Raw genomic sequence first — 20,588 nt, forward strand, 5'->3', positions numbered from 1 at the left:
GGAAAGCAACACTGGCATTACCTGGGATCTTACTGATAACACAGAATCTCAGGCCCACCCAGAAGCACTGAAATCAGCAGCTGCAGTTTAATAAATCCCAAGGGATTCATAGAGTAGAGCTGGTAAAGCGCTGTGTTGAGGGCCAAGACTCCTCCAAATTTCGACAGTTTTAATGCATCAAAAATAGGCCAACTAGGGAACCAGCAGTTAGCGTAATGGCTATGTCGCTGGACTCCCATGTAGTCGACCGCGGTTCGTGTCCCGGACCCGGTGGCTTAAAACTCACGCCGGGCACGTGTGTGTGCGTGCACAAAATCCCGAGAGGAGAATGGAGGAGAAGGGATTGCGGCGTGACCATCCCCCCTGGGGGGTGATTTCTCGCTTTCTGTCTCTATGTCTCTCTCTGTCTGTCTGGCGAGCGCACACGCCCAACAGTGAAAAATTTCTCCAAGAAAAAAAAAAAAAATAGGCCAACTAGTCAAGTGAAGGCACAACCGTCTCTGCTCTGTCACCAATCTCTAGGGGTCCTCTTCATTGTAACTCCCACTCACAAGGCTGGAATAAAGCCATTACCTTTTGACTTTTTAAATTTTTATTCTAAGTCACAACATCGTTTCCCCTCCCTTATCTCCATTTTCCATCCTACTGTGGAAGTCAGATTTCAGAATTAATTCTTTTGCATAACTGAAAATGACTACATATTTAGTTCTTTATGGTTATTATTTTTTCTCTTTCTTATATCTTAAAATTTCTGAATCATAAACCCAAAGCTTGGTAGAGATCTCATTCATTTCACAACTTCATTCTCACAAGAATACCAACACTGATACCAAAAGCATCAATTTTTTATCAGTTCTTACTTACTGCTGCTAAATTCATCTTTTCTTCCCAAATTCAGCATTACCAACCTCTCCTTGAGACTCCTTTAAGTGGCTTTATATCTATTAAGCATGAAAAGCAATTCCGACTCTTGTACCAAGTTTCCCTGGATAACACCTGGTCCTCTACAGTACATAAAATCGTCCGCTCCCTAGACTGCCTTCAGAGCTCACTTCACCCAGTTACCACACTCAGTCATCTTGCCAACACTGCAACGAACTAAACTACAGCTGAAGACTCTTCCCAGGCTCATTTTTCAACAAACTGTAGTAAGTGTCTATGTGAGCTCTGAAACACAGCTTAAGAAAGAGACTGTACTATGAGTTTTTAGTCTACTGGGTTAGAAAGACAAAAATAAGTTATTATGGCACATTATGATGAACTCTATGGACAGTAGTACTAAAGTACAAAGAGTTGTAATGAAATAATTATGTTTAGAACATCCTCAATTCAGCATCCTCTCTTTTTTTTTTTTTTTTTTGAGAGATTTTCACTGTAGGGCGCGTGCGCTCGCCAGACAGAGAGAGACATAGAGACAGAAAGCGAGAAATCACCCCCCAGGGGGGATGGTCACGCCGCAATCCCTTCTCCTCCATTCTCCTCTCGGGATCCTGGGCATGCACGCACACGCGCCCGGCGTGAGTTTTAAGCCACCGGGTCCGAGACACGAACCGCGGTCGACTACGTGGGAGTCCAGCGACATAGCCATTACGCTAACTGCTGGTTCCCCACACGCCCAGTCATTCTCTCTTAACAGGCCCTGAAATTTCATTGTTTTTAAGAAGCCTATCTTGATGACAACTGAACTCAGAAGCAGAGAATGATAGCTTTCATTAAAAGATGCTACCTTCATAGCAGGGCAAACCTACTCAAAGTAAACATGCAACCACTTAATTCACATATGCTCCAATTCAGTGGCTTATCTAAATAATCCCACTTATGATTAGGGATAAACAGTAAGCAAGCATCCTATAACTACCTGCTTAATCTTTTTAAACTCTACAAATGCTCAAGTTACAAAACTCATTCATTTGATCAGATTCCCAACATGAAGTATATGAAATACTTAAAAAGGGGATTGGATTCTCACAGTTCCTAAATCTACTTTGGGCATTCAGAATATTTTCTGACAGAAAACTATCCTACATGTGATAATCAGGTTCTCAGATCAACCTGCACTTTACTACCAGTAATACTGTATTCTTAATATCTCTCTATAAAAACATTTCTACGGGAACATTCATTCAGGGTTCCAATTTGAGAAGCCAAGAATGCATTTCACTACTTCCCTAGCAACACAGATTTCACCAAGCCAACCAAGTTGTCAAAAAACAGACTCACTTAGATCCAAGCTACTAGCAGGACCCACGTAATTATAATACAAGCAGTAGTAACTCAGGCAAGTCTTAACAGCAGTTCCCAATTTTGGTCATCTGCCCATTTGAGAATATGGTTAAAGCCATAAATCCTCTCCCAAGAAAAATACACAAAGATGTATATGAACCCAGGTGAGCAACCTCAACTGCTAAGGGTAATGTCTAATACTATAAATTGCACACCATACAGTAGCACTGACCAACATAGTTCCTATATAATGTGAACCACATATATAATTTTCTAGGACCTACATTAAAAAGATTTAAAAACAGTGAAGTTTAATAATACATTTAATTTTGACCCAGTATAAATATAACATCCAATCAATATCATAAAAATAGCAATGGGTCTTTTACATTAATTTTTCGTATTAAGGCTCTGAAACTCCATGTCTATTTATATGTACTTTACACCTCAAAGCAGGCCAGCCACGGTCCAAGTGCTCAATAGCCACATGTGACCACCAGCTATTATATCAGACGATCTCCCTAGACTATCCAGAATTGACCCAGAGATTTTTCAAGCCTTTTGGCCTTCAGATCCCCTTATATTCTTTTTCTAGTTTTTTTCTTTCATGAACAACGGAGACAGACAGAGAAACAGCATTGCCAACAGGGTCTTGATGCCATGATGCACCCTCTGCTTCAGCCATCTCCTGGGATCCCTTTACATTCTTTAACATTATTGAAGAAACGGGACCAGAGGTGGCATGTTGGTTGAGATGCTGGACTCCCACATGGTCGACTGCAGTTCAAGTCCCTCACTTGGTGGTTTACTTTCTCACCTTCTCTCTCTGATCAAATTAAAATAATAATAATAATTAAATAAGTCTTTTAAAAAGAAAACAAAAATTATTGAAGAAGCCAGGTGCAGTGGTGTACCTATAACATCATCTATTTCAGTGGCTGAAACAAAAGGATTATAAGTCCAAGGTCAGCCTGGGCAACACAGCAAGACCCTGTCTCTTGAATAAAAATTATTAAATACCCCAGAGAGCTTTTGTTTATGTGGATTTTATCAATCTATATTTACTATATTCAAAATTAAACCTAAAAAATTTAAAATCTTTATAAATTCATTTAAAACAGTAACTTCACTATATGAAAACATAACTTCTTTTTTTATGTTTCTGCCACAGGGTCCATGGATTCGTCAGAGACAGACAGAGACAGTGAGAGTGAAAGTGAGAAATCATCCCCCAGGGAGCGGGTCATGCAGCAACTCCTTCTGCACCATTCTCTTCTCGGGATTTGGGGCATGCATTCACACACACACAGCGTGATTTTCAAGCTACCAGGTCCAGGACTCAAACTGTGGTTAGCCACGTGAGAGTCCAGCACCTTAATCACCACACCACTTGCTGGCCTCAAAGCTTTTTCTTCTAGAAAAGCCAATTAATGAAGGAAGAAAACTGTATGAAAGATTATTAAACAGTATAATATTTGTTAAGTCCTTTAGGTGAGAGAAACATTTATGTGCCAAATAGAAATCAGATATACTAAGTATTAAGAAACAAGTAGAAAACAGGAGAAAAATTAGATAACTGATATAAAAAAATAATAAGAAGAAAAGAAAGATGACCAGGGATAGCCTTGGAAGGTAGAAGGAAAAAAAAGACAGACAGAGGTTACACTGAGGAAAAGGAAGATGTGTAGAAAAAAAGCTTTACCTAGAAAAATACAGACATTAGAATGCTTTTGGATAATGATGGTGATGACTCGACAGTTTGAAAACCATTAGAAATGTAATCTTTTAATGTTTTTAAATACTTGATCGAATACTCTAACTTATACTCGAATGTATATAAAATATGACAAATGTACCACAGAAATAATGTCATATCATTTTTTGAAGGAAATCCTTTTATGACAGCACAGGGTGAAGACTTAGATATAAAGTATTACAGGTTTAAGTCAAATGCATTTGTGTTGTAATCTAATAAAACAGAAACTTGAAAGAACCCTATTTTGTTTTTACTTGGAACAAATGTAGCACAAATTTGTTAAATAAAATGTAAATGATATTTGATATTACAGGACATTAGAACCTAAGACTTAAAGTTCCCATAACCTTGAACTAGAAACAGAAAGAAGGAAGAAATAAGTCAGCTTGTTTTTTTTTTTCTTTATTCTCTTTCTCTCTTCTAAATATCATTATACTACATTCAACTGAAGAAGCTACAGTAACACGATTTTATATTACTTACTTTACAGATCACAAATAAATTATTTTACTTAGGGCTGGACATCTCCAGACTAAGACAACATACTAATTTGAAAGAAGCTGACATTTTGAACTTTTAAAATTAATCCTGGCATCTTAAACAACTGCAGCACAGGGTTTGAGGGCCTTAGGGACAAACAAAGCAGTAAAGCTTCACCTTGAAACTCTTCTACCTCTGACATCCATTAATATTCGAGCTGCTTCCAGGCTATGAAGTCCCCAGTCCTAGGACCAGCAGATGGTGTAATGGCTACATCACTGGACTCCCACAGTTGATCATGGTTCTAATCCTGAACCCGGAGGCTTAAAACTCATGCTGAGCACATGTGCGTGTGTACCCAGGATTACAAGAATAGAATGGAAGGAGAGGGTACTGTGGCATGGCCAACTGCCCTGGGCGTGAGGGGGTGATTTCTCTCTGTCTGTCTGTCTCTCTGGCAAGCGAAAATACACTATAGGAAAAAACTCTAAAAAAATAGTCCCCAGTCCCTGCTCTAAGTACTCACTTCAATTAATCAATCAGAGGCCAATGCCTATATGTGCAGGAACCAATGTAGAAAGAATGCTAAAGTCCTGATTCCTAATTGCTACTTTCCACAGCCAATACTAACAGTGTACCTTCAGGTTCGCCTCTTACTCTACTTTCTCACAGTTAAATAAGGGAAGCAGAACTGATAATGACAATTACAGAAGATTTAATGAAGCGCTAGTATTATGAAAGAAAAGACCATTATCCCAACACCACCAATACTAGTAATATACTATTTAGGATACTTTCTGAAAGAGGTTTAAAAGGTCCTGCCCTTAATTTAGGTTTTTCTACACCATCCACCACCCTCCATCCATATATTTAGTCTTCCAAAGAGTAAAAAACAAATAAACTGACTTCATGCTACTCATGATGGTACACCTCAACTTTTTTAAATACCTGTAATGTTTATTAAGGAAAAACAGTCATTACTCTAAGAACAAATCTGAACCTTGAGTCTATAAATAAGGAGCTTCTCATGCTAGAAATTTATGGAACATTAGTTTCATCCAATTTTAAACACCATGACTCAAATAGCACTTACAAACTCACTTTCAGCAATCCTATATGTAGAAGCAAAATGCCATACACAACCACATATTTTTTAAAAAAGTAAATAAAACCCACAGATTTGCAACATTTCTAAACGTTTTACTTAAGTGAAGTGAAAACCATAAAATCCATGACAGCTACCTTCACTGGTTTAAAAATAAAAACTACCACCAATTTGGGTTGAGATCTGTAGAATTTCTCCTTTGGATTATATAAACAATGCATTGCTGAAGGATGAATTATTATATCGAAGCTATAACAATACAATTAACTATTCACTGAGATTTAAACTGAGTTAGGTGGACAAAATTGTGCTAATAACACTAAGGACCAGGCCAGTACATGGTGTGGGGGTTAAGGCCACTGAATCCCCCACATGGTCAACTGCATGGCTAGAGTCCCAGACCTGGTGATTGGAAAAATATGCTGGAGCATGTACCTGTATGCCCAAAATCCCAAATGGAGACAGGAAGAGAAAGGACTGCAGCATGGCCATCCCTGACTAAGGGACAGGAGCAGGACCTACAGCAAAACTAAAAATAAAATAAAATAATGACTAAGGACCTAGTCTAATTTCTTTTTCCTAGAGAATTATTTTATTTAACTTTATTTAGTTATTTTTTAAATTTGATCAGCGAGGGACAGAGTGAAAGAGAGAGACAAGAAAGCAAGCTACCAGATCTAGAACTCAAACCAAGGTTGGCCATGTGAGTGTCCAGTGCCCTTAACCACCACACCACCTGCTGGCTCCCCTATTCCAATTTCAATTTAGGACCACTGGCTCTATCAAAAAAAAAAAAAAAAAAAAATATTTTGATTCATGTTTTTTAACACCCCCTTAACATTAACACAATTAACTATTCACTGAGATTTAAACTGAGTTAGGTGGACAAAATTGTGCTAATAACACTAAGGACCAGGCCAGTACATGGTGTGGGGGTTAAGGCCACTGAATCCCCCACATGGTCAACTGCATGGCTAGAGTCCCAGACCTGGTGATTGGAAAAATATGCTGGAGCATGTACCTGTATGCCCAAAATCCCAAATGGAGACAGGAAGAGAAAGGACTGCAGCATGGCCATCCCTGACTAAGGGACAGGAGCAGGACCTACAGCAAAACTAAAAATAAAATAAAATAATGACTAAGGACCTAGTCTAATTTCTTTTTCCTAGAGAATTATTTTATTTAACTTTATTTAGTTATTTTTTAAATTTGATCAGCGAGGGACAGAGTGAAAGAGAGAGACAAGAAAGCAAGCTACCAGATCTAGAACTCAAACCAAGGTTGGCCATGTGAGTGTCCAGTGCCCTTAACCACCACACCACCTGCTGGCTCCCCTATTCCAATTTCAATTTAGGACCACTGGCTCTATCAAAAAAAAAAAAAAAAAAAAAACTATTTGGATTCATGTTATTGAACACTCCGTTAACTATAATAACTTACACACTTCTGTTACCAGTCTTTGAAGACACCGTCAAAAGCTTATGCACAACAAAGTATACATGCATCCTACTTCTAGAAAAGTGATTCAGAACACAGGTCCTACCAATAATGAGTCAGTGGAATTGTTCTGAGTTTTTGTTGTTGTTGTTGTTCCTTCTATACAAAGACTAGATCATTAACATTCAGTGGGAGATTCTGTGATGCAGGCCAGAGAATGAAAAAGTGGGTCATGGCCAGTGATGCATAGTCCCACTCGCTAGAAAAATAGTCCTAACAAGAAAGTAAAATATTTTACTATTTTGTTTAAGTCATTTTAGCACTATTATCTTAATTACTCAAGAATGAATAATAAAATTTTAACAACTGACAATCTCATTCAAAAAAGAATACTTAAGTACGTGAAAAGCTCTGGTCAACAATCATCCAAATACCAGAAATTAAGAAAGATAAGTAAACATAGCATCAAGGCAGAGAAATGGTGTTTTGGAACCCTCTCTTCCAGGAAACCCAAGAAAGAATAGGAGAATGTAAGGGTCATGATGATTAGCTATTAACAAAACTGTATGAAGACTTGGTTTGCTACCCTCTGACCTTTCTTCCAAGCTTACAAATGTCATCTTAAAAGCAAACGCAATACACTAAGTATCTACCTAGTAAGTACTTCCAATATAATACAGACAAGTTAGGGGGCACCCAAAATTAATGGCTACCTGATTCCTTCTAGAGCCTTAAGGAGATGAGATCCCCTTATCCTTCCTAATCCCTCACCCTTAGACACCAGTCATTCCATTAAGCTCTGGTACTAGCCGCCACTTAACAGGAAGCCATAAACCATCAACTATTCCCAAAACTATTTCTTTCTTAAGATCAGTTATCCAAAGAACATACTTTCCCTCTCTGTCCCACAGTAATTTTCTTTACTGGGCTGATGACATGGCTCGAGGGAAATCAGGCCAGAACATTATGAAAACTATACCTCTACGAATAGCAATGTAGTGCCCACAAAACAAAGATGTACTGTACATGTTAATCATACCAGAAATAAAACAGGATAAAAATCCAAAAATAAGACTAGTAGTAATTTTTATCTAACTAGATATTGCTGCATCTACATTATCAACTATCTCTCTTGATTTTAGTTTCTATAAACAAATTGAAAAACAGAACCAATCTCCTAAATATCAATTGGACTGTTAGATAAGTAAAATGTGGTTACAATTCAATTGTCTTGAAATAGTTTAAATAGGATTTCTGAGCATTTTTCAATTCCAAACTTCAATTTCTTACAAATGTACTGAATACCCATCATAATTACAACATAGCAAGAGATAAAAGATAACCAGCCATATCCAGTGACTTGAAAAACACACCAGTTGTATGCATCTGTGTGCCCAGGGTCCCAAAAGGAGGGACTGGAAGAGAAGAAACTAATTGTCCTCTATAGGGAGTACTCTCTCACTCTCTCCTATCTCTCTTATCTCTGTCTCTCTGCAGTAAGCACATGTGCCCTCTAGCAAAATTATAAAAAAAAAGATGAGTACGAGCCAAACTTTAAAGGAGTTAAATTTTAAAGTAAATTTTACATTTATTCAAATAAAGCTGTGTAAGCAAAGTGCTATATATGTATCAGTTGCTACAAAAGGCAACAAAAGAGGCATAATCACACTCCTTTTGGTTGGTGACAAGATTCCATAGAGAAATAAAGATTGCCATAAAGTAACTGTATTTTAAATGTATCCCACAAGGCCCAATTTCAACAGTAGGAGGTTGGCAGGTGTCTCCATTCCAGGCAAATGCAACAAAATAAGGTTAAAAAAAAAAAAAAAGACATGGCAAAGTATCTCTATGGTCACTGCTACAACAAAACATCACAAATTAGGTTAAGTCTTAACAGAAGAAATTTATTTCTCACAGTTCTAGAGGCTGTAAAGTCCAAAATCAAGGTGCTGATAGATTAGGTGTATGTAGAGGCCCTGCTTCCTCATGAATTCTGTCTTTTCAGTGTAACCTCAGAGGGTAGAAGAGGCAAGGAGTCTCTGTACAGTCTCTCAGAAGGATCTTAAGTCTATTCAAGAGGGCTCTGCTCTCATGACCTGATCAATTCCCAAAGGTTTCACCTCCTAGTATCATTACATTGGGGGTCAGGATGTCAGCACATGAGTTTCTGGGTCACACACACTCAGACCTTGCAGAAAACCTGAGAAGAATGTCGGAAAAGGCAAAGCACGAGTGCAGTAATACACAGATGAAGTACAAGGAGAGATTAAGGCTGAAGAGGTGAATTAGGCCCACTCCATGTCTTGAACCTTAGAATTAGGAGTTTATACTTAACTTGCTTAGGCAAATAAGAGTAACGTGGGCAGAACAATTTAAGAATAAACTGAAAGGAATACAAGAATTTGGTATGGGGAGATGCTGACAGTCCGAATGCTAATATATAGTCCTCTAAGAGGTAAAAAGGACACAAACTAGGGTTGACAGCACTGGAAACCAAAAGCACCAAATTTCTCACACATATCATGGATAAACTTTCTATCCTTGAACTCACTCAGAGAAGGTATTATCACAACTCTTCCTCATATATTCTTTTCCAATTAAAAAAAAATTTTATTCCTGATAGTCTCCAAAATACACACATACAAGCAAGCAACTTGCAGAACACAAATTACTAAAATAGTAAAATAAGGTGGCATACCCTTTAAAACTAAATAGTATTGTTAAATGCCACACAATTTTATTTGAGTTCCTATACCCTAATCTCTAGGACTATCACATACAGCAACTTATTAGAAGTTTAAGTGATTAAAAAATGATTAAGAAATAATTTTCAGGTCAGTCCATGGTGTGGTGGTTAAGGCAGCTGGATTCCAAGTTGCGGACTGGCAGCTTGAAATGCCTGGTACCATGCATGTGCATGCCCAAAAATCTCGGAAGGTAGGAGATGGAAGAGAAGGGATTATGGCATGACTATTCTCCATAGGGGATGCTTTCTCACTTTCCCTCTCTCTATTTCTCTGTCTCTCTCTCGCAAGTGCACATGTCCTCTGGAAAATTTTTTTTTTGGAGAGGTTTTTTTTTTTTTTTGCTATAGGGCGCGTGCACTGGCCAGACAGACAGAGACAGAAATCAATAAATCACCCCCCCAGGGGGGATGGCCACACCACAATCCCTCCTCCTCCATTCTCCCCTCGGGATCTTGGGCATGCACGCACACGCGCCCAGCGTGAGTTTAAGCCACTGGGTCTGGGACACAAACCGCGGTCGACTATGTGGGAGTCCAGCGACACAGCCATTACACTAACTGCTGGTCCCTTTTTTTGGGCAAATTTTTTTTTAAAAGAAAAAGAAAGTAAAGAATCTTCTGTCCAGTTGCACCTGTAGTCTCCAGCTACTCAGAAAACTGAGGCAGGAGGAGAGCAAGTTCAAGGCTAGGCTGGCCCACAGAGCAAGATCCCATCTCTAGGGGAATAGAAATATAATTTTATACTATGCAACAAAAAAATAAATTGCTGGGACCAGCAAAGGCATAGCAGTTACATGGCTGGACTGCCACATGGCCAACCACAGTTTGAGGCCTGGACCCAGTGACTTGAAAATCACACCAGGCGCATGTGTGTGCATGCCCAAAATTTCCAGAGGAGAATGGAGAACGGACTGTGGTGTGGTCATTCCCCCTGGAGGATGATTTCTTGCTTTCCGTCTCACTGGCTGGTTGGCTGGCTGGCTGGCTCTGGTTCTGGCTCGCTCTCTCGCTCGCTCTCTCTCTCTCTCTCTCTCTCTCTCTCTGATGAGCAAACATATCCTAGAGCAAAAACCTCTAAAAAATAAAATTAAATAAATTGCTAATCCATTGTGAAGTCTGTAAAAGACTCAAACATTCTCAAACGTTATTCTTTTATATGGCCTCAATCTTAAAATGGTTCAATGTTATCCCTCTCTATGTCATGCTCCTCTCTTAACAGCAGAAACAGTAAAAATTAGTTATCTAGACAGAATGAGAGAATACCAAGATGGAAAAGGTGTTAGACAACTTTAGCCACTTCGTTTTCCTGAGGAAACTCAGATCAAAATGTTACAAAGCAAGTTAGGAGCAGAACTGGGATTAGTATCCAGTCTGACTACAAGTGTTGCCTTTTTTTTTTTTTTTTTTTTTTTTGATAGCTGCCTCCAAAAAGGTACTATTTCAAAGACAATAAAGCATTAAAATTCTCTATGCAAAATGCTTCTATAAAAGTTATATCCCAAACTATGTCTTTAATGCTACTGAATTCTGCAAGACTAGGATAAACCAAAACTTCCATAAGCAAAGTCTCTCTATGGAACCTGCAACCACTTTCCTGCAGAGATTTTTCAAACTCTTAACAGACATGTGCTGACTGGTCTCATTTGTAAAGACGAAACACACAGAGAATCTCCAAATTAACTAAGTGCCTGACTATTTAAAACAGCTCAGTCATTAACCACTCAACTACTCAACTAGGTCCCCTAAAAATAGCAGAGCTGTGGGTAGATGAATGGTTCACCACATTCAACAGGATACAGCCAAGGAATAAACAGTCTCAACCCCTTGGAGATTAAACCTTCTGTCCAGACCACTAGACAAATGTGGCCACTTTGAAATCACCATTCAGGAATCTTACTTTCACAATTCCAAGTCAAGGTTTTAATCATTTTGATGCTTCCCAAAAATGATCTAATAGGTGTTATACGGCCTACTTCCAAGTTTTAACCCAAAAATAAATAAATAAATAGCACACAGAAAGGAAGTGGAGGAAGAAAATCAAGAAAATATATAGGACTAGTAAAGAACACTATACGAGATGGCCGAAAACGATGTAAGATCATCAGTCACACCTTCATATGTTCCCTAACAATAGTGACGAGGACCTTTTCTAAGTTCCCTCATACAGATGCAATGATAGAAGACACTAGAAAATATTAATTCACCTTCATTATGTTTAAAATAATTAAAGACATAACCTTTTCTATTTTATTCAGTGTAAGAATGTCAGTATTAATCATAATAGTTGGCTACCCTTAAAAAGCAAAGAAAGTTGACACATCAATGCAATTTATCATCTTAATTGGAGATAAATGCATAATTTCCATTTTTTTAAATACTAATAATTAGGATTAATTGCTTTAATGCTAGGAGCCTGATCTACCAAAATACTGCCCAACTGGACCATATGATGGCACAGCAGCAAAGCAATGCTCTGGTCTGCTGATCCACATGGAAAGGTCCCAGGTTTGCATTCCAGTCTCCCTCACACACCAGGCACTGACATGCTGGGATCCAGACTGGCCGAGGGTAGACAGTGGTTTCAAGACCCTGTCAGGGGTGCTGTGTCTGTCTGTCTCACTCTTACATGCACATTCATGGAAGAAATGAACTTAACAAAAAAAAAAAAAAAAAAAAAGCCTATCATCCAAAAATGCTGTCAAAATAGATGTAGAAAAATGAAACAATTTCATGATCATATTAATAACTTTTTTTAATTCAGCCACCTTTGTAGAATAAAAATATATATTCAATAAAGAAAGCTGACTACAAAGGGACATCCATGTTATTCTTTCTTCCTTTTCCAAGGAGGCTAAGTAAAATGACACTGTGACCTGTTACCTGTCTTCACCGAAACAGAAAATTCAGGGTCCCCTGGCCTGAGTAGACCTTTGACAGTCCTTTAAAAAGCCCTCCCCAGTGCTTTTCAATTTGTAAATCAGGTCTTCGGCACTAATGAAGCACAACATCTGGTTTTTTAAAAAAGGTCAAACATTATTTTCTTTGAGAAAGATTCAAACGACTATGGAATTGGGAGGCAACTTGTGTGATACAACAGCAATTAAAACTCAGCCCTCCTAGCCTGTAAGAGAGGTGGGAGAAGAGAAATAATCAATCACTTTAGTGTTTTGAAGAGTGTACAAAATTTATCTCAAGATAAAAGATCAAATATGATTAAGAGGACAAAAAAGCAAATAGCTACCAGTGTGCACAGGAAGTAGGCAACCATAACCAGCAGTTAGAGAGCAGGAATTACACAGACAAAGGCAGAGAAAGGAGCAGCGACAAAATTCAGTCTCAGAACAGGGAGTGGAGCACATTATGCCTTGAGCAAACACTATTCACCTAGCTAAAAGCCAGAGCTAAAATTTGCAAAGTAGGTAAAGGACTAAACATGTGTTACTGTGAACGTCAACCTAAAAAACACGACCAAGTTAACTTCTCAGCAACACGAGTATTCACTCCCTCCCCTTTCTTAAAACAATCTCTAGTTTTTAGGCATCAGATTCTCCTGGTATTCCTCATAACTCTCTGATTCTTGCTCTTAGACTTCTTTGCCTGCTCTAAATCAGTGATTCTCAAGGTGTGGTTCCTGGACCAGCAGTATTGGTATCACCAAAGATGCAGGCAGAAATGTAAATTAAGGGTCTCACTGAGACATAATCAAAATTTGGGGGACAGGTTCAAGAAAATCGGTGTTCTACTCCAGATGATGCTTGTGAACACTAATGTCTGAGACCAACATTCTGCAGCAATCCCTCAGTGAGTACCTATTCATTCTACCATTTCTCCCTACTTCTGTCCTGTCCCAGAGTATTAACAGCCAAAAGTTCACTAATCAAAGGTACCTATCTCTAACTCCAGACACCTTTGCAGAATTACAGAGCATATACCCTACTTTCTGCTTGACACTTCCTCCCAGATATCACAAATATATATCTCTGGTACTACTGGCTACCCTATTCAACACCCCCAAAAATCTGTTTCTTCCCCATCTTAGCAAAAGGTAATCTCCACCCAAAAGCTGCATAAACAAGTCATTCTTCTTTTTTTTTTTTTTCACCCCCCAGGGGGGATGGCCACGCCGCAATCCCTTCTCCTCCATTCTCCTCTTGGGATCTTGGGCATGCACGCACACGTGCCCAGCGTGAGTTTCAAGCCTCCGGGTCAGGGATGCAAGCAGCGGTCGACTACATGGGAGTCCAGCAACATATCCATTACGCTAACTGCTGGTCCTAGCAAGTCATTCTTGATACTTCCTACTAACAACCCCCCATTCAATCTGCCCCCAGAGTTTCCCATTCAAACATTATTAACATTCATCTCTATCCCCACTGTCACCACTCTAACCATCTAGTTTGTTTATGGCTGGTTTTCTACGTAGCAGTCAACATGATCCTGTGAAAATACAAATGAAAGTATATCACTGCCCCACTTAAAATCCTTTGGTAATTTCTCTAGGGACCAGCAGATGGCGTAATGGTTATGTCACTGAACTCCACGTAGTTGACCAAAGTTCAAGTCCCAGAACTGGCAGCTTGAAACTCAGGTGGGACGCATGTGCATGCATGCCCAAAATCCCAAAAGGAGACAGGAGAAGGGATTGTGGTGTGGCCATCCCCACTGGGGTGATTTCTCACTTTCTGTCTCTCCATCTCTCTCCAGTGAGTGCACATGCCCTATAGCAAAAATCTCTCTTAAAAAAAAAAATCCTTTAGTAATTTTAATTATATTTCTTATAAAAACGTGAACTCCCCAACATGTCACAAAATTTCTGGACCCTGGTCACTTCTCCAACAACATGCTGGATGTCTCTTCCATGTGATTCACTCACTCATCATAGTTCACAGCTCTGAGCATATTTCAGTTCCTGAAACTCTTCCTCACCTAATGATTTCTCTCTACATGACATGCTCCAAACCACGTCACCCTCACACCTCAACTCTTACCAAACTTTTCTCATCCTTTAGGTTTCTGCTGAAATGAAAAGGCCTTCCCTGATCTCCCCAATTTAATCTGAATTATTTTCTCATAAAATCCTGAGCTTTCCCTTCATGACATCTATCAAAAAATTTTAACTACACTAACGTGGTCATTTTTGTTTGCTTGTTTGATATTTGTCTTAAGTTCCTTAAAGTCAGAGAAATAGCTCCACTAATGTTCCCCACTCATAAAGCATCTAGTGGTGCCTGGCACACAGAAGATATCTACTAAATCACTGTAGAGTAGCAGTTTTGATATTGCTGCTAAATCCTCCCCTTATTCTGGCCTTTCTATTCTCTCTTAAGAATATTTACTTAACAGAACCAGCAGATGGTGTCATGGTTACATCACTGGACTCCCACATGGCCAGATGTGGTTCGAGTCCCAGACCCAGCTGCTTGAAACTCATGCACTGGGCGCAAGTGCATGTGTGCCCAAAATCCCAAGAGGAGAAGGGATTGCAGTGTGGCCATCCCCTCTGGAGGGTGATTTCTCAATTTCTGTCTCTCTATCTCTGTAACGAGAGCACACACTCTATAGGAAAACAAACCAAAAACTCTTTAGAAAAAAAAAAAAAGAATATTTACTTAACAGTTATTGGGTAGCCACAAATGATTTTAACAAATAAGATACCTTGTTTAAATTCATCATTTCCCTCTTGTTTTATATTGCAAAATCACTACCTATAAAATTAACATTGACAACTGGTTAACAGTCATTCATCCTAATCTAAGCAGTTAACTCTAAGAGAACTACTGAGCTACTTTTACAGAACTCTCACCTCCACTTACTGAACAAGCCAAAGATCCCCATACCCACATCAGTAAATCATTTTTCTCTTTTAGTTTTCGCTGTAGAGTGTGTGTGCTCACTAGAGAGAGGGAGAGAAAGAAAGAGAGAGAAATCACTCCAGAGGGAGGAGGGCCACACCACAATCCCTCTCCTCCATTCTCTCCTTTTTGGTCCCGCCGGGTCCAGTACTCGAACCCTGGAGTCAGCTATGTGAGATGCCACCTGCTGTCCCCCACCCCTCCCACATCAGAAAATCATATCCCCTTCACCATTCATACTACCATTCCAGCCCCCATTACCCTCATGATTAACTTATCTCAACAATTTATTGTTAGTCTCCCAGTTTCAATATCCCCCTTTGAGTTTATTCTGTACTGAAGACATTTAGAAAAAAATATCCCCTACTCAAGGGCCAACGTCTTACTATCAATCAACATTCGACTTTTCAGACTAACACTAAAAATCTTTGTATGATGATATATGTGATCAATAAGCCAGTACTGTGTTTTAATAAAAACATGGCAGGCTACACTGAATTACATGTGGTTGGCAGTTTGACACTGTTTCAAGCTAACATTAACACACAGCTCTACCTCATAACTATAGCCCAAAGGTGGGATTTGGTTGGCACTGACTGCTGAAACTAAACAATTTTTCTAAGAAAAAAGAACATGAAAATACTTCACTATGATATCATTCCTTTAAGCTTTGAGCTAGAAATTAAGAGGTGCAAGTTGTCATTAGTTTTAAACATACATATGCTAGACTAGAGAGTCATTATGATACAAACTACACAATGCTTTAGAGATGAAACTACCTCAATAGTTTAGTTATAACATACACTATAGTACACTCCTGAGAATCTGGGTATACACACACATATGCAAAATAAGATGCATAAAAGTATTAGTGAATCCATACTTGGGAGATTCCATATTGGCGAATTCAAATTCACCTATGCACCATAATTTTGTTTAACTGCCAAAGGGTATGTGTGTTCTCCAGAGAGAGAAAGAAACACTTCCCAAAAGGGGCATGGCCATGCTGCAATTCTTTTTTCTCCATTTTCCCATCCTGATGAGATTTTGGGCACACACACAAACACACATGCTCCTGGTATGTTTTTCAAGCCAGCCAGGATGAGATTTAAACCAGGGTTAGCTATGTGGGATCCAGCTCTCTTAATAGCTAAGCTATTGGGCTAGCCCTAAAATTTATATTCCCAAAACCCTTGCTCATAGCACTTCTGTGGTTATTTGCAGACATGTGAACAATGGTGAAAATCTGGAGTCTTCTGACCTGCATATTCTTTTATTTGTTAAAGAGAGAGATTTTTGCTATAGGGCACCTGCGCTCCCTGGAGAGAGAGAAATAGAGAGACAGAAAGCAAGAAATCACCTGGGGGGGGAGGTGGGGGATGGCCACACCGCAATCCCTTCTCCTCTAGTCTCCTCTCAGGATTTTGGAGACACATGTACACACACCTGGTATGAGTTTTAAGCTGCTAGGTCCGGGACTCGAACCACAATCAACTACATGGGAGTCCAGAGAGGTAACCATTATGCCATCTGCTGGTCTCACATATTCTTGTTCTAATTCTCACAGTATAAACAAGAGTTCTTTTCATGGACTATTAGTGCCATATGTTTATTTTTTTCCTTTTTGTGCTTCCTATCAGTGATTTCACTGTTTAAAACTGGTCCTCAAGCATACATAGTGAAGTGTTAACTAGTGTTCCTAAGCATGAGATGTTCCTTACAGAAAAAATGCATATGTTAATTTATCTAGGCATGACTTACAGTGCTGTTGGCCACGATTTCAATGTCAATGAATCAATGATATAAAGTGCCTTTTAAAAAATACACAAAACATTGTAGTGTATTAATCAGTTGACATAAATGTGAACAGAGACTTGCAGGAACCTAACCCTGTATCTCCCTTAGGAGCAATGGTTCAGTATTTGCTAATTCAACGTTTATGGTAACCTTCTGTAACATAATCTTATATATATATATATATATATATGTGTGTGTGCAGAATCAGAGGTCAGAGAGGGAGAGACAGACAAGAACTGACTTCTTGAAAATACGGTAGAGGGCATTCTGCGTGAGCTGCCTTTGTTGGCAGCACCATGATAAAAACGTTAGAACACAACATCTACCAAGTCGAGGCCCTGTTGAAATGACACTGACCCAAAGCAAAAAAATATAAAATCCACCAAGTTTCTTTTTGATATCTTAGCTTCTCCCACTTTTTCCATTTCAGTGGCAGACCTTCCCCCAATTCAGGTACTCTGAACACTAATGCCATTTTATAAGCTCTTGCCCCAATCCCATAAACAATTTATCACTAGTCTCTCAGTTTCAAGATCCCTTTTATTCAAGTCCATTTTGTACCAAGGACATTAAGAAAAAAAATGCCCCCTGCTCAAAAACTGTATAAGCTCTTGCCCCAATCTCATTAATTATTGATTAATCAGGGTTAAATGAAAATCAGACTTACGCTTAACATTTTGTCTAAATTGTGGCATTACTTATTTGGGAGAGGGGATATTAAGCATCTGAAATTAGAATAAACTCAGGATCAAAAATTAAACTGAATATCGATATTTTAGTTGTGTGAGTGCTGGAGAGAGAAGAAATACACAAGTAAAGAAGGCCTCAGCCCTGGCCTCCCTTACAGGGAAGACGGAGAGCCTAGTCCCAGGAGCTGGGCTACAGAATGGGCAAGTTCCACCTTCCAGAAGGATTCCTCCAATGCTTGCTTCCTCCTAGCATTTGATTACTGATTCTTCAAGAGAAATGACAATTTATGGGATAAGTTAGTGGAACATCCTAACAGTGAAAGCTTGAAAGGGTTGTTTTGGTGATTAAATGTGAGTTACACTTTTTGAAATTTATTTTTATTTTCATTTTCTAAAATTACATATTTTTAGTGAAAGTGACTTGCTAAGGGTAGCAACAGGGTATGTTTAAGGCAGTGACACAAGCTACAAATTCAAAAACCTCGTTTGTGAAACGTAGGCATTTTCTTTCCATTAAAGACCCTGGGATTTAGTGAAATGAGTATACCACCACTCAAGCTACACTTCAATTAGTTACCAAAACCATTCAAAGACAAAAATACAGCATGGGAGTTAATAACCGTGTTCTTAAAACCTACAACCCAATCTAAAACAACACGTGAAAGTCTTTTGTAATTAAGAACTAAGAAATCTAACAGCCCAGGACATCTGTCTTTCAAAACCAATCACCACACATTGTACTCAGGTTTTTTTTGGAGAAACTAAGGATCCTCCTCCTCCCACTCTGCAAGGGTCAGAGCTAGGCTCACTGTTCCTGGCAACAGCTTACTAAAAACAATCACAAACACTCCTGAATAATTCAAGTTTTCCTCCTCAGAATATTTCATAGACAAAAATCTTCACTAATTGTCTTGCACTAATTTACCATTGTTCACAGCATTTCGAAAACAAATGAAATATCAGTCTACTGTTTTCAAACCACATCAACTTCCAACTCTCAGAACCGAAGCTACTTCGATTACTTTTCTCTTAACCTTAGAACTTTGAAGGGTCGTTTTTCAACAATAACCATTTCTTATGATCTTTGAAAGTTTTTTTTTTGTAATATCATTTTGCAAACTCAAAGGTTAATGAAGCATGCAATAAACAAAAAAGTATTTTCTATGAGCCAGTTATACAAAAACTACAAAATTAAAGTGTAGAACTTTTTTAAGTGGGGTAAACTTTTTGTAATTAGACTTCTAACTGCTGTCATAAACTGTTCACAAAACTAAAGGACCGACTACAAAACTTGGAGAGTAAGTTAACCGTTTCATGCTACCTTTTAAAGTACGACCGAAGAGACATACTGCTAAGACATGAAAATCGCGCCTTGTCTGATGGAGAAGAGTCTACAGAAAACAACAAACGGGCTTCAAGTTTACCTGCTTCTCCAAAGCAATCTGCTAACTGAATTTGGGACAAAGTACCACCTCCATCTGTGTGTGTGTGTATGTTTCTCTCTCTCTCTCTCACACACACACACACATATACACACACACACACATATACACACACACACACATATACACACACACACACATATACACACACACACACATATACACACACACACACATATACACACACACACACATATACACACACACACACATATACACACACACACACATATACACACACACACACATATACACACACACACACATATACACACACACACACATATACACACACACACACATATACACACACACACACATATACACACACACACACATATACACACACACACACATATACACACACACACACATATACACACACACACACATATACACACACACACACATATACACACACACACACATATACACACACACACACATATACACACACACACACATATACACACACACACACACACACACACGAATTGTTTTTCAACTGATTTCTGAGCAGGAGCAAACGCAGGCTCGACCGCAGGGTTTGCAGGGTCCCGTGTCCGCGGCGCGGGTGGAAGCTCCGATGAAGGGGCCAACGCATGACACCCGCCTGAGCCACAGCTGGCAGAGCAGAGCCTCGATCCTGCTCGATCTGACCCTCTAATGAGTCACTGGCCCAACCATGACACCACATCACTTGCTAGGACGTCTTCTCTATTTCCTTGCGTCAAGCAGAACAGAAAATGATTTAAACTCGTAATAAGAGAACAGCGCACGGGTTAAGAGGCGAGAAAAGCCGGCTTAAGAGCGAAAGCCCGAGCTACTCAAGAGCCCCCGCTGGACAGTGGAGGAGAGAACCGAGTAAAGTCGAGAGGGCGAGGACCCGGACAAGCCACCGCCACACCCCAGTCCTCCCTCACCTGCCTGCCCGAGCCTCCCCGGACGCCCGTACCTTCGGCCAGAGACTCCTCCAGGGTGACCTGGTAGCGGCCGACTGAGAACACCCGGACCCCCACAGACGAGCCGCCGGACTAAGATAAAGTTCAATTTATAAATTA

General features: G+C 39.3%; 1 protein-coding gene across 1 annotated transcript in view; it reads right to left on the reverse strand.

Moving 5' to 3' along the window:
* Positions 1-20,561, reverse strand: part of BMP2K (BMP2 inducible kinase) — a gene marked incomplete at its 5' end in the record, with an annotated part of 136,537 nt that extends 115,976 nt beyond the window's left edge. Inside the window, 1 exon segment of the mRNA XM_006151481.3 lies at positions 20,483-20,561. Within this exon segment, the coding sequence (XP_006151543.2) occupies positions 20,483-20,561 (79 nt within the window).
* Positions 20,562-20,588: the final 27 nt, after the last annotated feature.

This window comes from Tupaia chinensis, unplaced genomic scaffold, assembly GCF_000334495.1.
Source record: "Tupaia chinensis unplaced genomic scaffold, TupChi_1.0 Scaffold000318_1, whole genome shotgun sequence".
NCBI classification, from domain to species: Eukaryota; Metazoa; Chordata; class Mammalia; order Scandentia; family Tupaiidae; genus Tupaia; species Tupaia belangeri.